General features: G+C 61.8%; 1 protein-coding gene across 3 annotated transcripts; it reads left to right on the top strand.

Annotated features, from left to right (window-relative positions):
• The first annotated feature begins 328 nt into the window (after positions 1 to 328).
• SIGLEC1 (sialic acid binding Ig like lectin 1) lies at positions 329 to 20,354 on the top strand. 3 transcript variants are annotated; one of them, XM_054203904.1, is made up of 22 exons: positions 329 to 467; positions 3,236 to 3,395; positions 4,180 to 4,536; positions 4,626 to 4,922; positions 5,424 to 5,687; positions 6,483 to 6,737; positions 7,297 to 7,596; positions 8,546 to 8,803; positions 9,572 to 9,874; positions 10,606 to 10,860; positions 11,649 to 11,948; positions 12,453 to 12,707; positions 13,617 to 13,919; positions 14,512 to 14,766; positions 15,942 to 16,247; positions 16,570 to 16,821; positions 17,207 to 17,506; positions 17,659 to 17,913; positions 18,365 to 18,661; positions 19,192 to 19,291; positions 19,380 to 19,452; positions 19,845 to 20,354. In XM_054203904.1, exons 2-22 carry the CDS (start codon positions 3,347 to 3,349, stop codon positions 19,860 to 19,862), a joined length of 5,052 nt encoding a protein of 1,683 aa, XP_054059879.1. In that variant the 5' UTR covers positions 329 to 467; positions 3,236 to 3,346; the 3' UTR covers positions 19,863 to 20,354. The 3 variants fall into 3 exon arrangements, 1 of the variants encoding a protein (XP_054059879.1); XR_008466751.1 differs by lacking the exon at positions 19,845 to 20,354 and having other exon boundaries at positions 18,365 to 19,291; positions 19,380 to 19,426; XR_008466752.1 differs by lacking the exon at positions 19,845 to 20,354 and having other exon boundaries at positions 379 to 467; positions 3,208 to 3,395; positions 18,365 to 19,291; positions 19,380 to 19,426.
• The last annotated feature ends 795 nt before the right edge of the window (positions 20,355 to 21,149 follow it).

Genomic DNA, 21,149 nt, shown 5'->3' with positions numbered 1-21,149 from the left:
ACCCAGCGACCCTCTGGGTGTGCTGGGTGGGTGCCCACAGGGCTGGGGTATCGTCCTGCTCTGGCTCTGGCACAGCACGGGGCCAAGGATGCCCCGAGGGGCTCCGGGGGGGGGCCAGGAGAGCGATGCTGCTTGGGCTGCAGCGGTGCAAAACAAATGCAGCCTCCCCATGTCCCACATAGCCTGCGGCATTGGGATGCTGCAAAAACCTCCTATGGGGACCACCACGGCCCCTGCCCCAAAACAGCCCCCAATTAGGAAAAGGAAAGAAATATCTGATGATGTCAGCCACTTCCCAAAAGCAGCGGCAAGCACAAACCCCTGAACGGGGAAGTGATGTGGTTTTGGGCTCCTCACCCCCCGCGCCAGATAAATAGCTCTCCCCGAGCGGTGAGGGCACGTGCCGTCCCTGAGACCACACCGTCCCTGACACCCCTCCACATCACCAGAGGCACAGGCACTCCCAGGTAATGCCACTGCTCCCTGGGGAGATGCTGGGACGGGGACACCGGGGGTAGAGACTGACCCTGGGGTTCACCGCGCTGAGCTGGGACGAGGTGCCCGCATGATGCGGTGTGGGGGTGTGGGGGGTTGGCATGGGCTGATCACAGGCACCTCACTGCAGGGTGGATGGTTGCGGAGGTGAGAGCATCTCTGTGGGGTTGAGCCTCGTCTGTCTCCTGCTGGGGCTGGGAGAGCTGCCCAGACACCTCTGGGCCCCGAGTCCAGGCTCGCTGGGTTTGGAGACAGGGATGCATCCGACCTGCATCCCTTGGTGCAGGTCCCTGAGTGACAGATTGGCAAAGCCACTGTGGTGGCAGCGAGAGGGTGGTGTGGGACTGTGCAGCCTCCCAGCCCGTGCGGAGGGTGCTCTCCCAGCCTCCAGGACTGGGGCAGGATCTGTGCCAGAATGTGTGCAGAGCAGGCAGCGGAGGAGCAGGGCTGGAGTACGGGGTTGCCCCCTTCCCTCGCTGGCTCTTGCAGGCAGAGGACCGGGACAGGCAGCGGGGAGGTGGGCTCCCTGGCCCTAAGGAGCTGTGTGGTGGGTGGGAGCATTGGGGGACAACTGCAGGCAATTCCCTTCCACCCCTCATCCTGGGGGTACGCTCCCAGACTGTCCTGTGGTCCCTATCTCCATCGCTTTCTCCTCATTGAGACATGGTGGAGGCTGAAGGAACCAACACCAGAAGTTTCCCCTCTTTATGCTCAGCCACCTTTTTATGGCAGTGGGTTTTTTTTTTTGCTGAAGCCTGAAGAAGTGGGAGATCTCCCTTGCGCTTGCTGGCGTGCACAGGAGCCCTTGTGGGGGTTCTGCTGGCTGTCCCGCAGATGGGACAGGGGCAGCTCAGGCTCAGCCTGAGCGTGGGTGCAGAGGAGACTTGATAATCACGAGGTAATTGCCTTTCCCCCCCTGTTTTCCAGTGCGTGACAGCTAAACATTCTTGCCCAGTCAGTATCAGTTGATAACACACAACCTGTGCTGCTCTGATGTCTGCAGCATGCCTGGCCCGGGACGCCGATGTGTTGTGCATATGCAAAATTTTTTTGTGTCGAGAAAAACCTTTACAAATGTTTTAATTTTGTTGAGCCAATGAGCACCAGGGCCCCAGCACGGGCTGCCCTGCTCCCCAGCGGCAGCACGGGGCGGAGGGGAGCTGGGGTCCCCAGCAGAGGGTCCATGCTGCCCAGAAACTGAAACCCAGAGAACTGCGGCAGAAGAAATGAAACTCAGTGTCGGGGAGGGGGGGGGGGGGAGCTGGGGAGTGGACCCCGGCGTTGAGCCGGCACTTCCTTCCTCCTTTGCCCCGAGTCCAGCGGCTCCCGCTGGTCCCATGGCTATTTCTGGCCCCGGCTCAGTCCCTGGTTCCCCCCCAGCCCCTGGGCAGCCCTCCAGCCCCACGGTGCTGGGGGGGGGGCCAGGGCAGTGGGACCCCCTGAGAGGGCGCTGGCAGGGCCGTTTTATTTGCTCTTGGTGCTTCGGTTTGGCCAGGAAAAGTCCTGGGCAGAACTAGAGCTCTCAGGAGTGCTTTGGAGTCTAAAATACCTCCCTAAACCAAATTAGCAGCCAGCAAATTCAAAGCATATGTTGGAAAAGAAGGTGTTAGCAAAGTAACAAATCATTGTTTGAAGGAGGAAAAGGTTGGCTCAGGGAGTAAAGAGCTGCCTTGTTCAGTATGAAGACGTTGCTAAGTTGTTTGATAAAGATCTAAATTGAAATGGATCCATTAATTGATTTCCATGATAATGAAAAAAACTTCTGAAAAAAAATCTGGTTTATCATAGAATACTTTTTTTTTAAGTTTAAAAATAAGTTCATCAGTTTGCTTAGGTCTAGAACTGCAAAAAGCCATTAAACCTACTAAAAATTGATAAATCCCCAGTTAAAACCGTCCCACCTGAATGTACAACAGCAAAAAGCAGAGGCAGACCCCGGGACGGGCACCGGCCGTGCCAGGCTGGGGGCTGCGGCCGCGTTGCTCCTCACCGCAGCTGCTCTTATTGAAATCACAACGGCGGAGTCTAAAAATCTGTGTCCTTCAACCCCACTTCCAGGACCTGATCCTCAGCCCCCTGCAGCCCGCGGTTCAGTTGCTCCCACAGGGCACTGGCACCATGTGCCCAGCGGAGCTGCCATATCAGGCCAGCTTTAACACGAGCCCAACCATGTCCTTCTGTCCTCTGTCCCCTGTTCCCACATCTGTGCCCCCTCCCCAAGATGCTCAGACCGTCTGGGCTTTGGCTGGTGGCCCTGAGCAGGTCGCTGGGATTTCTGCTTTCATCGGGATTTCCCTGAGAGTGCTTCTTTAGAAGTACCTCTCCTCTTAGTTTTGGGTAGCCACTTGCTTTCCTTTGTCCTCATTTTAATTTTCAACCCCGACTCCCATGACAGGCATTTGCACAACCCCATCCCACACCGGTACACACATTTCCCATGTCAGGATTATATTATTCTTCATTTGCTCCCCGGGTTGCCCGGATGCAGAGAGCACGTGAATAAGCTCCCTAAACCTTGTCACCTCACTGCAGAACCCGGACTGGCTCCTTAAACTCCCATGAGAGTTCAGCAATGCCGGGGATCCCCTTCACCCCGCATCTCCACCTCCTCCCTGCCGGCAGCTCCGTGCATCCAGAATGATGCCGGTGTTGCTGCGAGCAGGATTTACCCTGCCTGGATCAATAACCTCTTGGCACGCAACGTGTTGCAAGGCCTTTGGCCACCTCTTCTTGTTGTCAGGGTCCCCTCCGCCGAACGCCAACCTCGAAGACCTGCCACCTCCCACCCTCGCGGTGTGACCCTGCCCTGCCTCGGCCCCCAGGGACCCCCAGCCGTGCCCGGGGTGCTACCATGGGCCTGCCCTGGTGGCTCGTTCTCCTGGCCAGCCTTGTCCCACCAGGTACGATGCCACAGAGAAACCCGCTGGCATGGTCCGGTCCCCTGCAAGGGCTGGTTGCCCAGGAAGGGTGGGAGCGCTGATGCCCCAGCCCTGCCAGGAGCCATCCATGATACCCCAGGGATGGGCAGGATGGGCTCTGGGTACCCCGAGGTTGGTCCTGGCTGTCCCACAGGCCATGGCACAGCAGATGCTCTGGCAACGTTTGCTCGCACATGCCCCGTGGTGCCGTGCCCCCACGTGGCAGCTCTGCCCGTGCCCCCTCCTCCCGATGGGCAGGCGCGTGGTGTCCATGGGCAGGGATGGGGTGGGCTCTGGGATGGGGTGGGCGTGGGGTGGCAAGAGGTTCAGCCAGGGCATGAGAGAAAGGACAAGAAGCCAGAGAGAGGGGCAAGGAAACAAGCTTATGAAGGGCCATGAGGGCAAATTTTCCTTTTTTACTAGTTTTTTAGGCCTTTGCTTTTCAAATCCGGCTGTTGCCTTGCGCTGCCCAAAAGCACCACCCGCAGATCTGGCTTTTCCCTGTCATCTCCCCCTTCTCCACTTCAAAGTTATCCCAGGGGAATTTGTCTCAACTCCCCCACCCCCCACCCGCCATTCTACTCTCCCACCTCTCCCCCCCCAGCCCCTCGCTCCCCACCACGACCCCCTGCCTGTTCAGGCAGCTCAGGAGATGTGTCCTGGCTCCAGAGGGTCCCAGGAGGGGAGCAGGGGGCTGGAACGTGAGGAGGACCCTGGCATGGCTCACCCCCTCACCCCCGCTTCCCGCTGCCTCCCTCTAACACAGCCCTGGGCTCCTGGGGGGTCACCTACCCCGAGGCCCTGCAGGGCGTCAGGGGCTCCTGCGTGGTGGTTCCCTGCACCCTGAGCTACCCCAGCAACGTGGCGGCCGGCGACGGCATCGTGGCCATCTGGTACAAGGATTATGACACCCAGAAGGCGCTGGTGTACCACTCGGCGGCCCAGGAGGTGGATGCTCGCTTCAGGGGCCGTGCCCAGCTCCTGGGGGACCCCGCCACCCACAACTGCACCCTGCTGCTGCGGGGGGTGACGCCGGAGGACAGCGGGCCCTACAGGTTCCGCTTCGAGATCGTCAACGGCGACCGGTGGTCGGCGGCGCGGGATGTGATGCTGAGCGTTTCGGGTGGGTATGGCGGTGAGGCACCCCGGTCCTGCCAGCCCCCTGCCTGCTCGCCCCACGCTGACATCCCACCCTCTGCTCTCCATCCCCAGACGCCCTCGAGCACCCGAGCACTGCCACCAGCGAGGAGCAGACCGAGGGGCAAACATCCACCTTGGAGTGCTCCACACCCTACGTCTGCCCGCCGGGCGACGTCGCACTGCGCTGGGAGGGCTACAACCCCCAGGTCTCCACTCTGTCTGGACGGGTCCAGCTGGACACAAGCGGGGTCGGCCAGCACCTGACCCTCACCACCTCCTTCTCCTGGAAGGACCACTCCAAAAAGCTGCTCTGCGAAGTTTCTTACGGCTCCAGGAAGGCGACCGGGGAGGTCGTCCTGCGGGTGAGACGTACGTGAGACGGTTCTGCACAGGGGGTGGCTCAGCAGGGCAGGGGGACGGGCTTCTGTCACAGCCATGCCACTCAGGTCCCCCTCCTGCCACCCCTCCTGCCACCTGTCGTGCCTCCCTCCTGCTGTCCTTTGCAAAAAGCCAGAGCAGATTTTCCTTCTGCTTCTCCCTCCCTCTCCTCTTCCCCCATGGCTCTCCGCAGCCAGGGCCAGCGCTGGTCCCATAAACGCTGCTGAATTGCCAGCTCCAGCTCCGTGGCACGTCCTGGCACCCACCGGTGCGCCCACCCCTCTCTGCTGCTGGTGTGGCAGCTTTGTCCCCTTTCCCAGCTCTCCTCTGAGAAAAGTCGCCATCCCTGTGCCAGGGCCAGCTCCTGTGCTTGGGGGAGACTTTTGCTCCTTCCTCCACGCCAAACCCTCACGAATAAACAGCAGGACGGGTTGCGGCAGCATCCCGCGGGTCCTGCCCAGCCTCACCGCTGTCTGTCTGTCCTCCCCACAGACACCCCTAAGGACATCCAGGTGTCGGTCAACCCCTCCACACAGAACATCCGCATGGGTGACACGGTGTCCCTCACCTGCGAGGTGAGCAGCAGCTACCCCCCTGTCTCAGCATACCACTGGTACAAGGACGGGGTGGTCATGGGCAGCGAGCAGATCCTGACCCTCCGGGGTGTTCGCCGGGAGGACTACGGGCAGTACCACTGCAAAGCCGAGAACGCTGTCGGGGCTGGCGTGGCACCTGCCGTGACGCTCTACGTCTTCTGTAAGTGCCAGGGGAGCTTGCCTGAGGCTGGGGTGTCGCTGGAGGAGGAGTGGGGCCGTGGGAGCAGGATGGAGTTTATCCAGTGAGTCTGGACCGGGGTGGGCAGGGGCTGGCACTCAGGTGGCCGGTACCAGCTGGAGGTCCAGGAGCTGGAGAATCCGTGGTGGAGGACTGTGATGCCTCCATCGCGACACGCCTGCATCCTTCGTCCTTCACGGTGCAGGGCTGTGGTGAGCCCCAAAGACAGGACAGGGAGGGATTTCCAGCCAAGCCGGGGGAGTGGAACAGGCTGCAAGGCTTCGCTGTCTCTGCTGGGAAGGAGCTTGCCAGAGCTCATGGGGATTCGGAGCCAGGGTGGTCTGTGGGGAAGGGCAGCCATGGTCCCCCATCAGATCCTGTGGTAGGGACAAGCCCCAGACGGCCGCATCACCCAGGAGCCTGGCCATATTGCAGCCCCACAGGGAGCATCTCCCCCCGGCTTGGAGCAGGTGGGGCCAGTCTGCCCCCCCCAGAGCCCCCCGTGCAGACCGTGAGGGGCGAAGGACACTGCTGCAGCCACCATGAGTTTTGCCCTTGGGGCTTTGCATTAAATCCAGAACTTGAACCCCAGCTGGCAAGGTGTTGCTGGCAGGGAACAAACCCAAACGCTTCCTGCCTCCATCATCATCCCCGGGGGGCAAAGGGGGTCCTGCCTGTCCCCAGAGTCTGTCCTGTGCCGCAGGGGCAGGGGGTTGGTGGAGGAGGTCGGCTCTCCAGCCTCTGAGGCCATCCTGAATGTGCTCCCGTCTCCGTCAGCTGCAGAGATCTCGGTGAGCCCTGCAGCTGAGGTGCAGGAGGGGACGGCCACCACCTTGTCCTGCGACGTCCCTGGCAGGGAGGGCCAGGACCTCAACTACACCTGGTACAAGAACAATGCCTGGCTCAAGGAGGGCACGGTGCACACCCTGCTTTTCCACCGCGTAGCCGCCAGCGACGCCGGCTACTACTCCTGCAAGGTGATGAACGACCGGGGCAGCGACACGTCCCAGGCCATCAGCCTGAGCGTCACATGTGAGTGCCCACGGCTCCTGCCAGGGGGTGGGGGTTCCCCCCACCAGACGAGGGTCCCTTTGTGCCAGGGGCTGCGCAAACCTCCCTGAGTCGTAACAAAGTCTCTGCCCAAACACCTTGGGTCCAGTTAAAAGTGGGGTTTTTCAGCCCTCCTGGGTAGAAATTGCTGTAAATGCAATCATTTCTGGTCATGAGCCATGTTTGAAGGTACCATTAACTGGTATTTACTGCTGCAGGGACCCGTCCCTTCACTGCAGCATCTCCCGCTCCTCCACTAATCACTTGCACACCATAAACTGCGGGGAGGTTACTAACCGAGGAGCCAGCTATGATAATAACAGCCCAGGAGCTTTTGCAAGTCAGGGGAAAAATAAAACAGCCCTGGGTTTGGCTTTGACATTTCTGCGAGTAAATATAACCCGCTTATGTAAAGGGGAAAGCTGCTCGGAGGAGCAGCTGGGGGGAGGCTGGGGGTGGACGTGCCCCACGTGCCCCATGTTCAGGTGGTGGCCACACTGCTGGGACCTCCTGAGCTGCAGCATCCTCTCCTCTCTTGCAGACCCCCCCCGGAACCCCACCATCACCCTCTTTCAGGAGACACAGGGGGGCAGGCTGGCCATCATCCGCTGCGCTGTGGACAGCCACCCCCCGGCCACCATCGCCCTTTACCGTGACGACACCTTGGTGGCGGCCAGTGGGTCACAGGCAGCCCCCCACCAGCGGCTGGGTGTCACCACCTCCCGCAATGCCCTGCGGCTGGAGATCCGCGACGTGGGGCCGCAGGACAGCGGGTCGTACCGCTGCGTGGCCACCAACGCCTACGGCAACGCCAGTGCCACCAAGCCCTTCGTTGCCCGCGGTGAGTCCTGGTGCGAGGGGGCTGCCAGGCTCCTGGCCATGGGTTTGGGTACCGATGAACCCCCCCGGGGCTGTTTCTGCAGGGCTGGGGGTGGGGTGCGTACAGCCCTGAGAACTGGCGGGACTTGTGTGGCATCAGGGGACATCGGTGTCTTGGGGACCATGTGGTGGCGGTGCCCTCCCAGCAGCCCTTCCCCACCTCGGGGAGGTCAAAGCTGCTTCAGAGCTGGAGGCGCTTCTGAGTATTGCTTTTCAAAATGCTGCAAAATCTGTAGTAAAGTTTGTCCAAACTCTTTCTTCCCTGTCCCCGCAAGCCCCCAGTGGTGCACGGCATCTGAGCACGCAGCAAGGACCAGCTCGTCCTGCTCCATCCCCTAACCCTCTGTACCCAGCCTCGATGGTCTGGGGTGACAGAGGTGGCGGCCATGGAAAAGGAGGGGAGAAAAGCTCCCAAAAACCATGTCCAGGACGAGCCTCCCTTAGGATGTCAAAAGAAACCAAAATGGACCTCAGGGTGCCATTCCAGAGAAAATAAACCTGAGTTTGGGTGCCACAGTGGTTAGCTGGGGTCCATTTCAAGTTGGCCAAGATGCCTCCAGCCCAGCCGGTCACCCACCAATGGGCAGAGGGGACTGAGCCTGTCCTGGGAGCAGTTCACCGGGCTGAACGCAGGTGCTCGGAGAGAGCAGGTGAAGGCTCAGGAAAGGTCTTGCTTGTCTCTGTTGGTGGCAGAGAGCCAGGGCGAACGGCTTGAGTGGACACATCCAGTGTCCCCAGGGAACATGACCCACCAAAGATGCAGCAAGCGATGCCACGGGCTCCTGCGAGGGAGGGGGCTGCTCAGGTCCTGCCTTAGAGGGAGCTTTAGCCGGACGGAGCCAGGGGAAGGGCGAAGGTTTGCGGCAGAGGTTTCCCTTCCCTCCCTGACAGGGCTCCCATCCCTCCTCCAGCTACAGAGATCCTGATCCAGCCCTCGGCGGAGGTGCGGGAAGGGGCAGCTGTCACCCTGACCTGCCTGGGGGCTCGGGGCGCGGCGGCGGAGGAGACCCTCTACACCTGGTACAGGAACAGCAGGTGGCTGCGGGAGAGCTCGGCCCCGACGCTGCGCTTCCCCTCCATCCGCGGCGAGGACGCGGGCGCTTTCCAGTGCAGGGTCCGGAGCAGCAATGGCAGCGACAAGTCAGCAGCTGTCCCGCTCCGTGTGCTCTGTAAGTGCTGCCGGGGGGTCACCTTCCCCCCGTAATGGCCGGGCTAGACAATGGGGTCCCGGGTCTGGGGTGGGTGGCCCTGCTGGGAAGCCCCTCTGCTGTTCCCACTCCGAGATTTCCCCCATTACCCCTGAACACAGCCAAGGAGCTTTTCGGCAGAAATGTGGAGAGGGAGGAAAATTCCCTTTTGCAGGTAAGTCTGTGAGTTTGGGGAGGAGAAAATCGGAGAATCCCAAAATGCCCAAGGATCAAAGAGTTTTAAAATGTCCCGTGAAATTAAATTCAATTTCTCAGAACAATAAGTGATCCCTGTGGAAAAAAAAATAAAAAATCATCTGTTAGGATTTTGCCTTCCAAATATTTTCTGTGCTGTAAAATAAAAATCTTCTGTGATACCAAACCAGGAAAAATACCATTAGGAATTTTCAGTCAAAATGCTATTTTTCCATAGTTGTGGTAGGAAATGTGCATCACAACCGGACCCCAGGTGCCTGAACCACTGGGGTCTCTGTGGATCTGCTCCAGGGTTTGGGATAGGGCTGGGCACCTGCACTCGGAACCTAAGCTCAATCCAGGTGACAACAGAGGTGCTATCAGAGGTGCCTGGGGCATGCAGAGAGCCAGCAGATGTGGGACTCTGGGGTATGGCAGCTGGAGGGTTGTGGGATGCTCAGGTGGCTCTGGAAAGCAGCAATCCCTCAGGTTCTTGAGGTTCTCCCAACCTCAGGAATCCATAGTATTCTCATGAGAGGTGTTTTAACTCCGCAGTCCCACCGAGGCGACCGGTGATGAGCTCCTTCCTGGAGACCCACAGCGGGCACCTGGGCATCATCCAGTGCACCGTTGAGAGTGACCCAGAGGCCAACCTGACCCTATGGAGAGAAGGAGAAGTGATAGCCTGCACACGGGGCTGCCCCACAGCCCCCAACCCCAGGGTCCGCGCCACCTTGTCCTACAACAGCCTGAAGGTGGAGATCCAGGATGTGGTGCTGGAGGACGAGGGGACCTACGTGTGCTGGGCTGGGAACCCGCAAGGCAATGCCAGCGCGGCCATGGACTTCAGGGCTGAGAGTGAGTGTGGTGGAAGGTTGGTGGGCGGCATACAGCCAGATGCTACACAAGTCCGCAGCGTCTGGGAAAATCCTGGGAGAGGGGAGGCTGGGAAGGGAATGCCAGGGAAGGAGACAGGCTCAGGAGATCAAAGGCGATGGTGGCAGAAGGGCAGAACGAGCAGAAGTAGGCCACGTGCCCATGAAAACCAGGCTATCAAACAGCATCTGTCTCAAAAGCGCTGCCAAGCACAAGTTGCCTGGTGCTAGGGTGGAGTGTGAGTGGGGTTAAAGTGGGGGCTGCTACAGGAAGGGGGGGTGCTGGCCCCTCCAGCCCCTCCTGCTGGGTTTGGAGGGTCCCCCGATGGCTAGAGCGAGGGCTCCAGCTCCTGGTGGGGATTCGCTGCTGACCCCTGCCCATACAGGACAAGGGATGCTGAGCAAAACGCTGCCGAGGGGGTTCCCTTGGGCCCCCTCCTTGCCGGCACATCATCCCTCAGCTGGTGGAGCCCTGGGTGGCCAGTACCCCATTGCTGGGCTCCCATGGGTGCTGCTCCAGCTCGGAGATGTCCCCGTTGCAGTGTTGCAGGGTTAGCCAGCATTTGCCTTTTCCTGGAATAGCCACAAAGTCACTTGCCAGCTGGCCGGCCCTGGGAGGCGTTGTTCACCCTAACGCTGCCGAGGCGGTGCTGGCCATCCTGGCTGAGCTCATGATGGACCATGTTTGTCCCCTGCCTCTGCCCCTGCCCGCAGCTGCCAGCATCACAGTGTCTCCATCCTCCCACGTGCTGGAAGGTCATGCCGCCAACCTGACCTGCCGGCTGAGCAGCGACTCCCTGGCTCTGCCCAACTTCACCTGGTACCGGAACGGCCGGTGGCTCGCCGGGGGCTCGGCCACCTCCCTGGTGTTTCGGCAAGTGGCCAGCACGGATGCGGGCCTCTACCACTGCAGAGCCACCACCGACGGCAGCAGCCGGAGCTCCCCCGCTGTCTCCCTAGATGTGCTGTGTACGTACGGGCTGCAGGGGGACGCTGGGTTTGTTATTATATCAGGGTTTGTGGCTTATGCCCGTGCAAGCGTGCCCAGCCCTGCTCACGTTGCAGCTGTGCCCGGGGTCTGGGCAGAGCTGATGTGGGTGGGTGCACGTGCGGCATCTTTGAGTATGTTATATATGTCCCGGGGCTTCCTCCTGTGGGCGTCCGTCCTTCTGTGCCACCACCTGCAGCCCCTTTACTTTCCTACCGAGCAAGCACGCCCTTAACAGCTGCACGGGCACGTGTGCGTGTGGCCCTGCAGGGGTAAAGCCTGTCTATGTTTGAGGGACGCTGCATGGTGTAGCATGCCCCGGAGAGCCCATGGGGGTGGCTGCTGCGGGTGGGGACACTGTGGTCACCCTGGGGATGGTGTGGTTCCCCCGGGTCTGGCAGAGATCTTCCCTTCCCCTTTCCCTTCCCCTTCCCAGTCCCCCCCAGGTCCAGCAGAGATCTCCCTTCTTTCCCTTTCCCTTTCCCTTTCCCTTTCCCTTTCCCTTTCCCTTTCCCTTTCCCTTTCCCTTCCCCCTTCCCCTTCCCTTCCCCCTTCCCCTTCCCTTCCCTTCCCTTCCCTTCCCTTCCCTTCCCTTCCCTTCCCTTCCCTTCCCTTCCCTTCCCTTCCCCTTCCCCTTCCCCTTCCCCTTCCCAAAGGTGATGCAGCTTTTCCCTGTCTTTCTGGGATGCTGGGAGGAGGCTGCAGCTTTCCAGGAGGTCTCATGCTGGGGAGCGGTGGCTGCTCCACCGCCGTTCTCTGCCCTGCACAGATCCCCCAAGGGATCCCGACCTGACGGCATTCCTGGAGACGGAGAGAGGCCGCCTGGCCATCTTCCAGTGCTCGGTGGTGAGCAACCCTCCCGCCCGGCTGGCCCTGCACCTGGGCGAGGAGCTGGTGGCCGCCAGTGATGCGGGGAGCAGCCCCAGCCCGCGGGTCGCTGCCTCGGCCACCCCCAACACCCTCCGGGTGGAGATCCGGGAGGTGACGCCGGCGGACGAGGGCAGCTACCGCTGCACTGCCACCAACGCGCACGGCACCGCGTCCCGCCACCTGTACTTCCGTGTGCAGAGTGAGTACCGCGTGCCAGATGGCTTGTGCCCCGTTGGTGGGGTGGTGACGCTGGGGGGGACTCAGACTGAGAGATCCGAATGGGTCTCCATGGAGGTGTCCACATGGGAGCCCATGTCTGCGCTTCCACCCAGTGCTGCTGGATCCCACAAGGGCCCTGGCTGCTGCTCCGGAGGTGTCAGCTCCCATCATCCCTCCCCCGCACCAGGCACCTGTATTCACACACCTCAGCCTCAGCCCTGGGCACCACAAGTGACAGAGTTGGGGGGGCTGTCAGCTGATGGGGACAAGGACCAACACGTTTTCTGAAAAATCGAGGTCTAGTGCCAACCCCAGGGCTGCGAGGGTCTGCGACCCCCCCCCTACTCAGAACAAGACCTGTGGTGCACGTTATGGAAGTGATGAGCGTTTTGTTTCTGTCCCATGTTGTGTCGGGGCTCCTCAGGGACCGGCAGTGCCGAGCTCTGCTGCGGTGCCCTCTGAGCTGGCGGCATCCTATCTCCAGCTGCCCGAGTCCTCGTCTCACCGTCCACGGAGGTGCGGGAGGGAGACGATGTCTCCCTGACATGCCAAGTGGTGGGAGAGCCGCAGGACGACACCGTCTACTCCTGGTACAAGAACAGCGAACGGCTCCAGGAGAGCCCCGACAACTTCCTCGCGTTGCCCCACATCGCCAGTGCCGCCGCCGGCTCCTACCACTGCCGAGCCCACAGCCCCTCGGGGACCAGCATCTCCCCGGCCGTCGCCCTGCGCATCTCCTGTGAGTGGGATCCTCCTGGGAACTGAGGTGGAGGGGGAGCGGGTTGCTGGGGGTGGGATGGTGCCGGGAGCGGGATGGTGCCAGGGATGGGATGGTGCTGGGGGTGGGATGGGGATGGTGCTGGGATGGTGCTGGGGGTGGATTGGGGATGGGATGGTGCTGGGGCTGGAATGGTGCCAAGAGCGGAATGGTGCTGCGTGTGGGACGGTGCCAGGGACGGGATGCTGAGCAAGGCCATTTGGCCACGCAGGGCTATGGCTGGCACATAGCGGGCACCTTGCACAGCCCTCGCTGCTGGCACTGTCCCCAAACGCTGCATGTCCCACGCACAGGACTTGAACTAGAGCTCTGCACACTTTGTAATAAACCGTCCTCCGCCCTTAGAAAATGCCGAAGTGTTAAAAGTAGAAAGTTTATGGGAGCATATCTCCTCGATAAACTCCTAGTCTGAATAAAACCCTTTCAAGCAGAACTTTCCGATGAGAAGCGGTGGGGCCACTGCATGTCTCAGCTGCCTGCCATGTTGCATAAAAATGGGGGGAAAAAATGGAATAACAAATATTTTGGTTCAGTTAAAACAACGTGTTTCAATCAACCTGAAATTACCCAAATTTTTCAAGACTTCAGTGTTGTCTGTCTGTGACAGAGGGGAAAATTCTGGGGAGAGAAAGTCTGGCTTACGCTTTTGCTGCAAGCGTGGGCTGCTGCTGCCCCGGTGCTGGCTGAGAGGTGCCAGGACCCACCGCAAACACCTCAGGGGGTACGAGGAGCTTGGGGAGGGGGATGCCACCCAGGGCCAGGGGAAGACAGGAGACCTCCTGGGCCAGAGCTGGGGCCCGGCAGCCCACCGTCAGGGGGGTCTGGGTGCAGACTCAGGGTTTGCTCACCCTCCGTGTAACGTCTGGGCAGATCCTCCGCGGGCACCGGTGCTGACCTCCTTCCTGGAGACCCCCGAGGGGCAGCGGGGCGTCCTGCAGTGCGCGGTTGACAGCAACCCACGGGCAGAGCTGTCACTTTTCAAGGACCAGGCGTTGGTGGCCTCCACGGCGCTGCCCCAGCCCACCGCCCCACCGCGGCTCAGCGTCGCCTTGGCCTTCAACATGCTGCGGGTCAGCATCCACCCCGTGCTGCTGGAGGACGAGGGGGAGTACCTGTGCTCCGCCAGCAACGCCTATGGCAACGCCAGCGCCACGGTGAACTTCACTGCTGGCAGTGAGTGTGTCCGGGGACGGGCAGGGTGCAGGCAGGGGATGGAGGTGGGATGGAGCTGTGTGGGCAGCGGGGGAACGGATGGAGGCAGGGGGTTATGGTGAGGAGGTGATGGTAAGCGCTACTGGAGGATGCTCATGGGGAAGGGAGGGGAGAGAAGCTGAAGCAGGATGGACGGCACAGAAACAGAGAAGAAACGGAGGAAGGTGCGTGTTTATGGGGACGGAGGGCTACGCCAGAAGCATTCCCAGAGAGCTGCATGTATCCCCCCGCACAGGGTGAAGGAACTGCAACTCCTCTCAGAGGTGATGCAAAGGGCTGGCTTTGCCTTATCTATCCATGACACCGTCCTGGCTGTGCCTGTAGAGCTGGCATCACCCTGGGCTGTCCTGCCAGAGGGGGTTGGCAGGGAGGGGGCTGTGGCATCTTCATCACTTCTTATCTGGAATGATGGGAAAAGAGCCCCAAGCTGAAGTCCTGGATGGCACCAGCTCTCCCACCAAGCGTCCCACCACCCTCCTGCTCGGGTGCCCTTCCGTCCCCTCCTGCCCACCTCACTCTCCCCGACCATCACCACCCTCCCCTTCCACTGCAGCTGCCAGGGTCTGGATCTCCCCCTCCCCAGACATCCGGGAGGGCAACGCCGTCAACCTGACGTGTGCGGTGGAGACTGGCAGCCGGGAAGTGCTGAGCTACACCTGGTACAAGAACAAGGTCTGGTTCCGCAGCAGCTCGTCCCCGGCCCTCATCTTCCCCAGCGTCGCTGCCGCTGACGCCGCCTCCTACCACTGCACGGTGCAGACCCCGGCACGGACCCGCAGCTCTGCCCCCACCACCCTCAATGTCCTCTGTGAGTCCCTGCGGGCAGGGGGCTTCACGCCGCAGGGGGGAGGTCCCCAGCGCCCACCCAAGGCAGGGACCCAGCCACGCTGTAGGGAGGTCCCTGGGGTGTCACTTGTCCCTTGGCCTCAGGTGGGAACCCTCTTGGGGGCACGGTCTGTGGGGTGTTATGGGTAGCGGGGCCCTGCCTTAGTTTTGGGGAGCTTGTTAAAAATTAGCCTTTGTCCCAGGTGACAAATAAGCTGAGCTTTATACCCCACAATCCTGTGTCAGACCCCCGGCGAGCAGACCTGGCCAAACAACCCCTACGTCGTCCGCAGAAGATTTCAGGGAAGCTTCTCCAAGCGCCCCAAGTTTGTCCTTGTGCTTTGCACCAAACTGAAACAGAAAAATCTTCGGCTTTCAGGAAACATTGCGGGATTATTTTTTATTTTTTTTTTCCTGATTTGGAAAATGAAAACCAGACTTTGTTTAAAAAAAGACGTGCAAAAAAAAAATGTAGTCGCAAGTCAGAATGTAAGGGGTTTTTTTTCCTTTTTATTAGAAAAAGACGGCTTTAACTCATAAATCTGCTGTGAGGAGTGAGTGTAGAGGAGCACTCCTGGAAATGTCCTCCAGAGAGCCTGAGACCCTGGCAACAAATCTGTTGCTTCTCTCCCTCCTTCTGATTTTGGATGGGGAATGCTGGATGGATGCTGCTAAAAATATCTTGGCATTATGGGCCTTAGTTGCACCCACAGTTGTGCTGCCTTTGCCCAGGCCGCGCTGCTGAGGTTTTAGGCTCGCTGATGTGCAAAGGGTGTTTTTTGTCAAGGTTGGGTCTGAGCGGAGCACTGAGCTGGGACGGGCCGCGTGCCATGCCATGCTCCCACACCTGGCCGGCATGGCTGGAGCTGCAGGTTAGAAATGAGCTCAGCAAATGACCCTGTGTCATGTTTTGGGTGTCGGTTTGGTTCGAGCGGATGGCGGATGCTGAGGGACGAGGCAGCGCTGCCTGAGCAGGTCCTGTGTTTCAGGCAGTGGAGCCTGGCAGCAGAGCGTGGCTGCCCCAGCTCACAGCCCAGTGGAGACCGTAGGAGCAGCCATCCCAACCTGAGCATCGCGGGCTGGGGATGCTCCGACTCTCCGAGATGCTTCTGATCCTACAGTCTACCTCTTCCCCCCTCCCTGCTTTCCTTCCTGCAGATCCCCCCAGGAACCTGCAGATGAAGGCCTTTGTGGAGAGTGGCGAGGGGATGGCGGTCATCCTCCTCTGCACCGTGGAGAGCAATCCCCTGTCCGAGATCACCCTGCTCAAGGAGGGGCAGCCGGTGGCCTCCAGCCTCCCGGTGGGAGGTGACCACCCCAGGCAGAGCAGCCGCATCTCCCCGGCTCCCAACACGCTGAGGCTGGAGCTCCGGGAGGCCTCCGAGGAGGACGAGGGCGAGTACGAGTGCTGGGCACACAGCCTCCTCGGCAGCACCCAAGCGTCCCTGCCCCTCCGTGTGCAGTGTGAGTCCGGCTTCCCCGCAGGATGGGGGGATGAAGGGCTTCTGGCTGGGGACCCCCAGAAGGGTTGGTGTGGGCATGGAGGGGTACGGCCCAAATAATTTGGGAAGCAGGGCATTGGGGGGGGGGGGGTCAGGAACAGTGTGGGGCTGGTGGAAGGGCAGGGAGGTGCTGCTGCCCGCTTGGGTGGGCACCCACCCCATGCACGCGCGCACCCCGCTAAAGCGGGACGGGGGCTTTGGAGCCGGGAAAATCTTTTCCCAGCCTCAGCCGAGGAGGGCAAACTTTGGGCCGGTGAGGGCCATCTTCGCTTCCCTCTCCCCAGCCGTCCGGGTGGTGGTGCGACCCTCTGCCGAGGTGGCCGAGGGGACCGAGGTGACGCTGACCTGCCGGGACGCGGGTGCCCGCCCGGGCACCCTCTACACCTGGTACAAGAACGGGCGGTGGCTGGCGGAGGGGCCGGACGCCTCCCTCGCCCTCCCCGCTGCCCGCCGCACGGATGCGGGAGCCTACGCCTGCCGGGCGGGGAGGGGGCTGCGCGGCCGCCGGGCCCCCCCCGCCGCCCTGCGGGTGCTCTGTGAGTGAGGGGCGGCTGCGTTTTGGGGGGGGGTGGGGTTGGGTGGGTGTAGGGGGTGTGAAGAGGGGGCGGACACCGTGTCCTGCCGGGAAAGGGGGCCCGGGGTGGCCCGGGTGGGATGTCGTTGTCGCGACGCTGCTGTTGGGAGGACGGTCTATGTCGCCACCTGGCGATATCCCGCGACAGCCCGTGGCCTGTTCCCAGATGGGGTCTGGGTGGGGGTGGGGGGTCCCAGATGTTCCTCGGCCTCGCATCGCGCCCCTTCCCCCCCCGCTTCAGCCAGCAGCAAACTCGTCACCCCCCAAAAACCCACCGGCTGGTTCCCTGCCACCAGAGCTGTTTTAGGGGGCAGGCTGGCGGGGAAACGCTGTCCTTACTGTTGCAGATGCACCCCAGGAGCCTTCCTTCATCTCCCTGGTGGAGCCCTGGGGGGGCCGGCAGGCCGTCCTGCTCTGCACCGTCGACAGCTTCCCGCCCTCCGACATCGCCCTGCACCGGGGTCCCGGCCGCGCACCCCTGGCCTCCACATGGGGCCCGTCCGACCCACGCTTCACCGTCCAGGTGGCCCCCAACTCCCTGCGGGTGGAGATAGGGGGGCTGGAGCTGCGGGACGCGGGGCTCTACGTCTGCTCGGCCAACAACAGCTACGGCACTGCGTCCTCGTCCCTGCACCTGGACGTGGGAGGTGAGGGCAGCCCCGAGCCATGGCCAGGGTGAGCCCCGTGTCGGGGTTCCGGGGGGCCCTCCCGTGGGAGCATGGGTTTGGAGCTGGTGTTGTCCTGTGCAAAGCCAAGCCCCGCACCCCCCCGACTCTTCGGCCTCCCTCCTCCTCCTCAGGGGTTGCAATCATGGTTGAGCCCTCTCCAGAAGTCCCCGAAGGCACCACAGCCACCATGACCTGCTCAGCCATCCCTTGGGTGGGGGAAGAGGCCAACTACACCTGGTACAAGAACAACCGGTGGCTGCAGGAGGGACCGGACGGCTCCATCATCCTTGCCCGTGTCTCCAGCGCTGACACCGGCTCCTACCGCTGCCGGGCGAGCGGGACGAGGGGCAGCACCGCCTCGGCCACCCTCAGCTTCAACGTGCTCTGTGAGTGTCCTCCAGCCCCGCGGGGACAGGATGGGGCACAGAGCCCCCCAACATGCTGGGTGCATCCAGCCCAGCATCACACACATCCTGTCCTCATGGTCCTGCTGCAGCGAGGGGGCCTTCCTCCTCCTCTTCCTCCTCTCCCTGCCCTGCTCCTCTCCCTTTGGACCCAGGGAAGAGGATGTTGGGGTTTTGTCTAGCAGTGGCTGCAGGTACCCCTTGAAAGTCAGATTTGGAGCCAATATGCTCTGAGACAGAGGGGGGGGCTCCAGCTGGTGGGGGGAAGGGAAGGGCTGGAGAGGCTGGGAAACCTCCAGCTGCAGGCTGGGTGGGCTGGAGCTGATCCAGACTGGAGGAGGGATGCATTAAGCAGCCCTTGGTGAGCATTTGGGCCAGTGTGGGAGGGGGTCCCACGCCATGGCCCACCGCCAGCCCCATCTCCCCCACGCAGACCCCCCCCGGGACGTGTCCGTCAGCACCTTCCTGGAGAACCGCAGCGGGCGAGTGGGCATCGTGCTGTGCACGGCCGACAGCCACCCGGCTTCCACCATCGCCCTGTACCGCCGTGGCCAGCTCCTGGCCTCCAGCTTGGCCCCAGCCACCACACCGGGAGTCCGCGTCTCCCCCTCCCACAACACCCTCCGGTTGGAGCTGGGGGCTGTGGGGCCGGAGGACTCGGGGGAGTACACCTGTGTGGCCGGCAACCCCCTGGGCAACGCCACAGCCGGTGCCTACTTTGACGCGCACAGTGAGTGGGGCTGCCCGCATCCTGCCCCCCCCCCCACCCCGGGGTGCTGTGCTGGGGACACTGGGGGCTCTGCAGGGAAGGGGGAATTGTGCCAGAAAGGTGATTTCAGAGCAGTGGGGATGACCGGCAGAAGTGGGTTGAATCAGCCACGAACCTTTAGGTGGATGGGGAAAGAGAGAGGGTTTTACTGTGAGAATGGGGCATTTCCTTTCAAGGGGATTTTCTCCTGAAGCATCCCAGGTCGGGTTTTATGAAAGGGCTGAAAAAGCCCACAGAAACGGAAAATTGAGTTGAGTGCTGCAGAACGATCAAAAAAGTGAGGAGGAATTGGCTTGGGTTCAGCAAACGGCAAAACACGATGCTGCTGCTTGTCGCTGTGCTGGGTGACACCCCCTGCCCTGCCCGTCCCTGGGTGCCAGCAGGGCACAGGACACCATCCAGCCTGGGGTGACACACAGAAATGTGTCAGCCTGCCCCCCCGGCTTTGCTGGCACCGGCAGGGATCTGCCCTGTCTCCCCTCTTCCCATAGCTCTCACCCACCTCCTGGCCTTCACCATCCTGGCCGGGCTGCTCATGGCTGTGGTCTGCGTGGCCGCCCTGGCCCTCCTGGCTGTGAAGCTGTGGCCCAGGTAATGTCCCCAGCTGGGACGGGGAAGGGAGGGACAGGGACCCTGGGCTGAGCCGGCATGGGTGGCAGCTCCCTATCCTCCTGTTCAGGATGAGAAAATTTTGGGACTGGTCCAGTGCTGAGGACACCTTCGAGCTGAGGAGCAAACAGGAGCAGGCGCAGGTAGGGAGCTTTGAGGACCCCCTCGCCCAGACCTCCTGGGGGATCGCCATGGGGGGGGCCGTGGGGTGTGCTGTGCTGCAGAGCATCTCAGTGCTGCCCTGGCGTGGGGCTGTGGGATGCGGGTCTGGGCTCACACGCTGGCCAGGACCTGGCCCAGGCAGGCTGCTACATGCTGCCACCGCAGCCTTGGCCTGTCATTGCCGGAGGCGGCGAAAGGGCAGGAGGGGCAGAGCCTCATGAGGACCAGAGTTACCCCTTGCAGGCTTGTCCCAGGGGGAGCTTTACAGAGCACATGGGTGCTGACCCCTCTGGGAGATGCTCTGGGTGCTTCCCTGGCCCTGCGGGCTCCACCATGGGTGGGGTTTCCTCAACTAGCCCCCAACCTTTTCCAGGTGGATGGAGCTTCTTAAGCCGATGGCTCTTTGGCCCAGGAGCAACTGTAGGAGCTGGTGCTGGAAGTGCACAGCCCCATCCTGGCTGGATCCAGGCAGCCCACTCCATCACTCCCCATCCCCAGGGAGGCAGAGCCATGGCCGAGCTGGCAGCCACCACCCTGGGGACAACCCAGCCCTGTCTCCATCCCCTCCCAGTCCCCTCTGCCCCTCTCCTGCCCTCCTCACCGTGGATGGTGTTCTCACGCCAGGCACGGTCTGTGCTCACCACCGTGCGTGGTGTGCCGCATGTGCCAGGCACCAGCAAGCTGTGACGACTCAGAGCTGCTCCCCAGCAGCAAAATCCCAGGAAAAAAAATAATCTCCCGGTGGCGGTGCAAGCCTGGGGGCAGCCTCTCCATCGCCACTGTCCTCCTGTCCCCCCACCAAAGCCACCACCTCAGGGTGCCGCCCGCTGTGCTGGGTGTCCCTGTGTGCTATTCCTCTGTCTGGAAATAAAAGCCGGAGAAACATGCAGCCGGTGTCTGTTGGGATGAGCTGGGAAGGGTTTTATTGCCCTGGTTTGGCAAGTATGGAGAGCTGGGAAGAAGCAGGGCTGGGCAGGGCTTGTTTGCCTGGAGACTCCCCCATGTTGGCATGTGATTCCTTCCCTGCTCTCTTCTCTGTGTCATCCCCCGAAGCCGGTCTGCGACTGCGAAGCAACGGCTTGGTCTGCGGACAAGGGCTGTGGGGCAGGTGGGAGATCAGGGACGTGAAGCTCAGAGACAGCCCATGGTCACAGCATCCCGTTTTCCTGGCATCTGTCTCGTCAGCCTGTTGGACAGAAGGCAGAGATGTCCCCAGGCCAAACGTGTCCCCTCGGTGCCTGGGAAGAGGTGGGGGAGGAGGAGGACCCCTGTCCTGTCAGCTCCGTGCCGCCGGAGGGGAGCTGGGGCCGGGGGCCACGGGGGGGGGTTCGTTTGCAGAAGTCGCAGCCCCCAAGGAGGAAGGCAGCTGCTGGGCCGTGTCCTCTCCCGGCCCGCTGCCGTTAGATGTCACTCTGGGGCCACCTCGCCTCTGGACGCCGCCAGACAGGGTCTCGGCCAGGGACGTGCAGCCAGCCGGCGCTTCGAGGATGGAGCTGGAGTTTCCAGAGCTCGGCTTTGGGGGCTCGGGGGTGATGCTCCTCTCACATGGGACCTTAATCCCCCCTTATCCGCCTGTTCTGCTGCTCCTGTTCATCCACAGAAGCAGCGTGCTGCCATTCCCATGGGCCGTGGGAGAGACAGCCGGCCCCCGCGCCAGCCAGCCACCCCCCCAAGCCTC

The sequence above is a fragment of the Rissa tridactyla genome, chromosome 5 (genome assembly GCF_028500815.1).
Source record: "Rissa tridactyla isolate bRisTri1 chromosome 5, bRisTri1.patW.cur.20221130, whole genome shotgun sequence".
Taxonomy (NCBI): Eukaryota; Metazoa; Chordata; class Aves; order Charadriiformes; family Laridae; genus Rissa; species Rissa tridactyla.
This window is presented reverse-complemented; position numbering and strand designations above follow the sequence as displayed.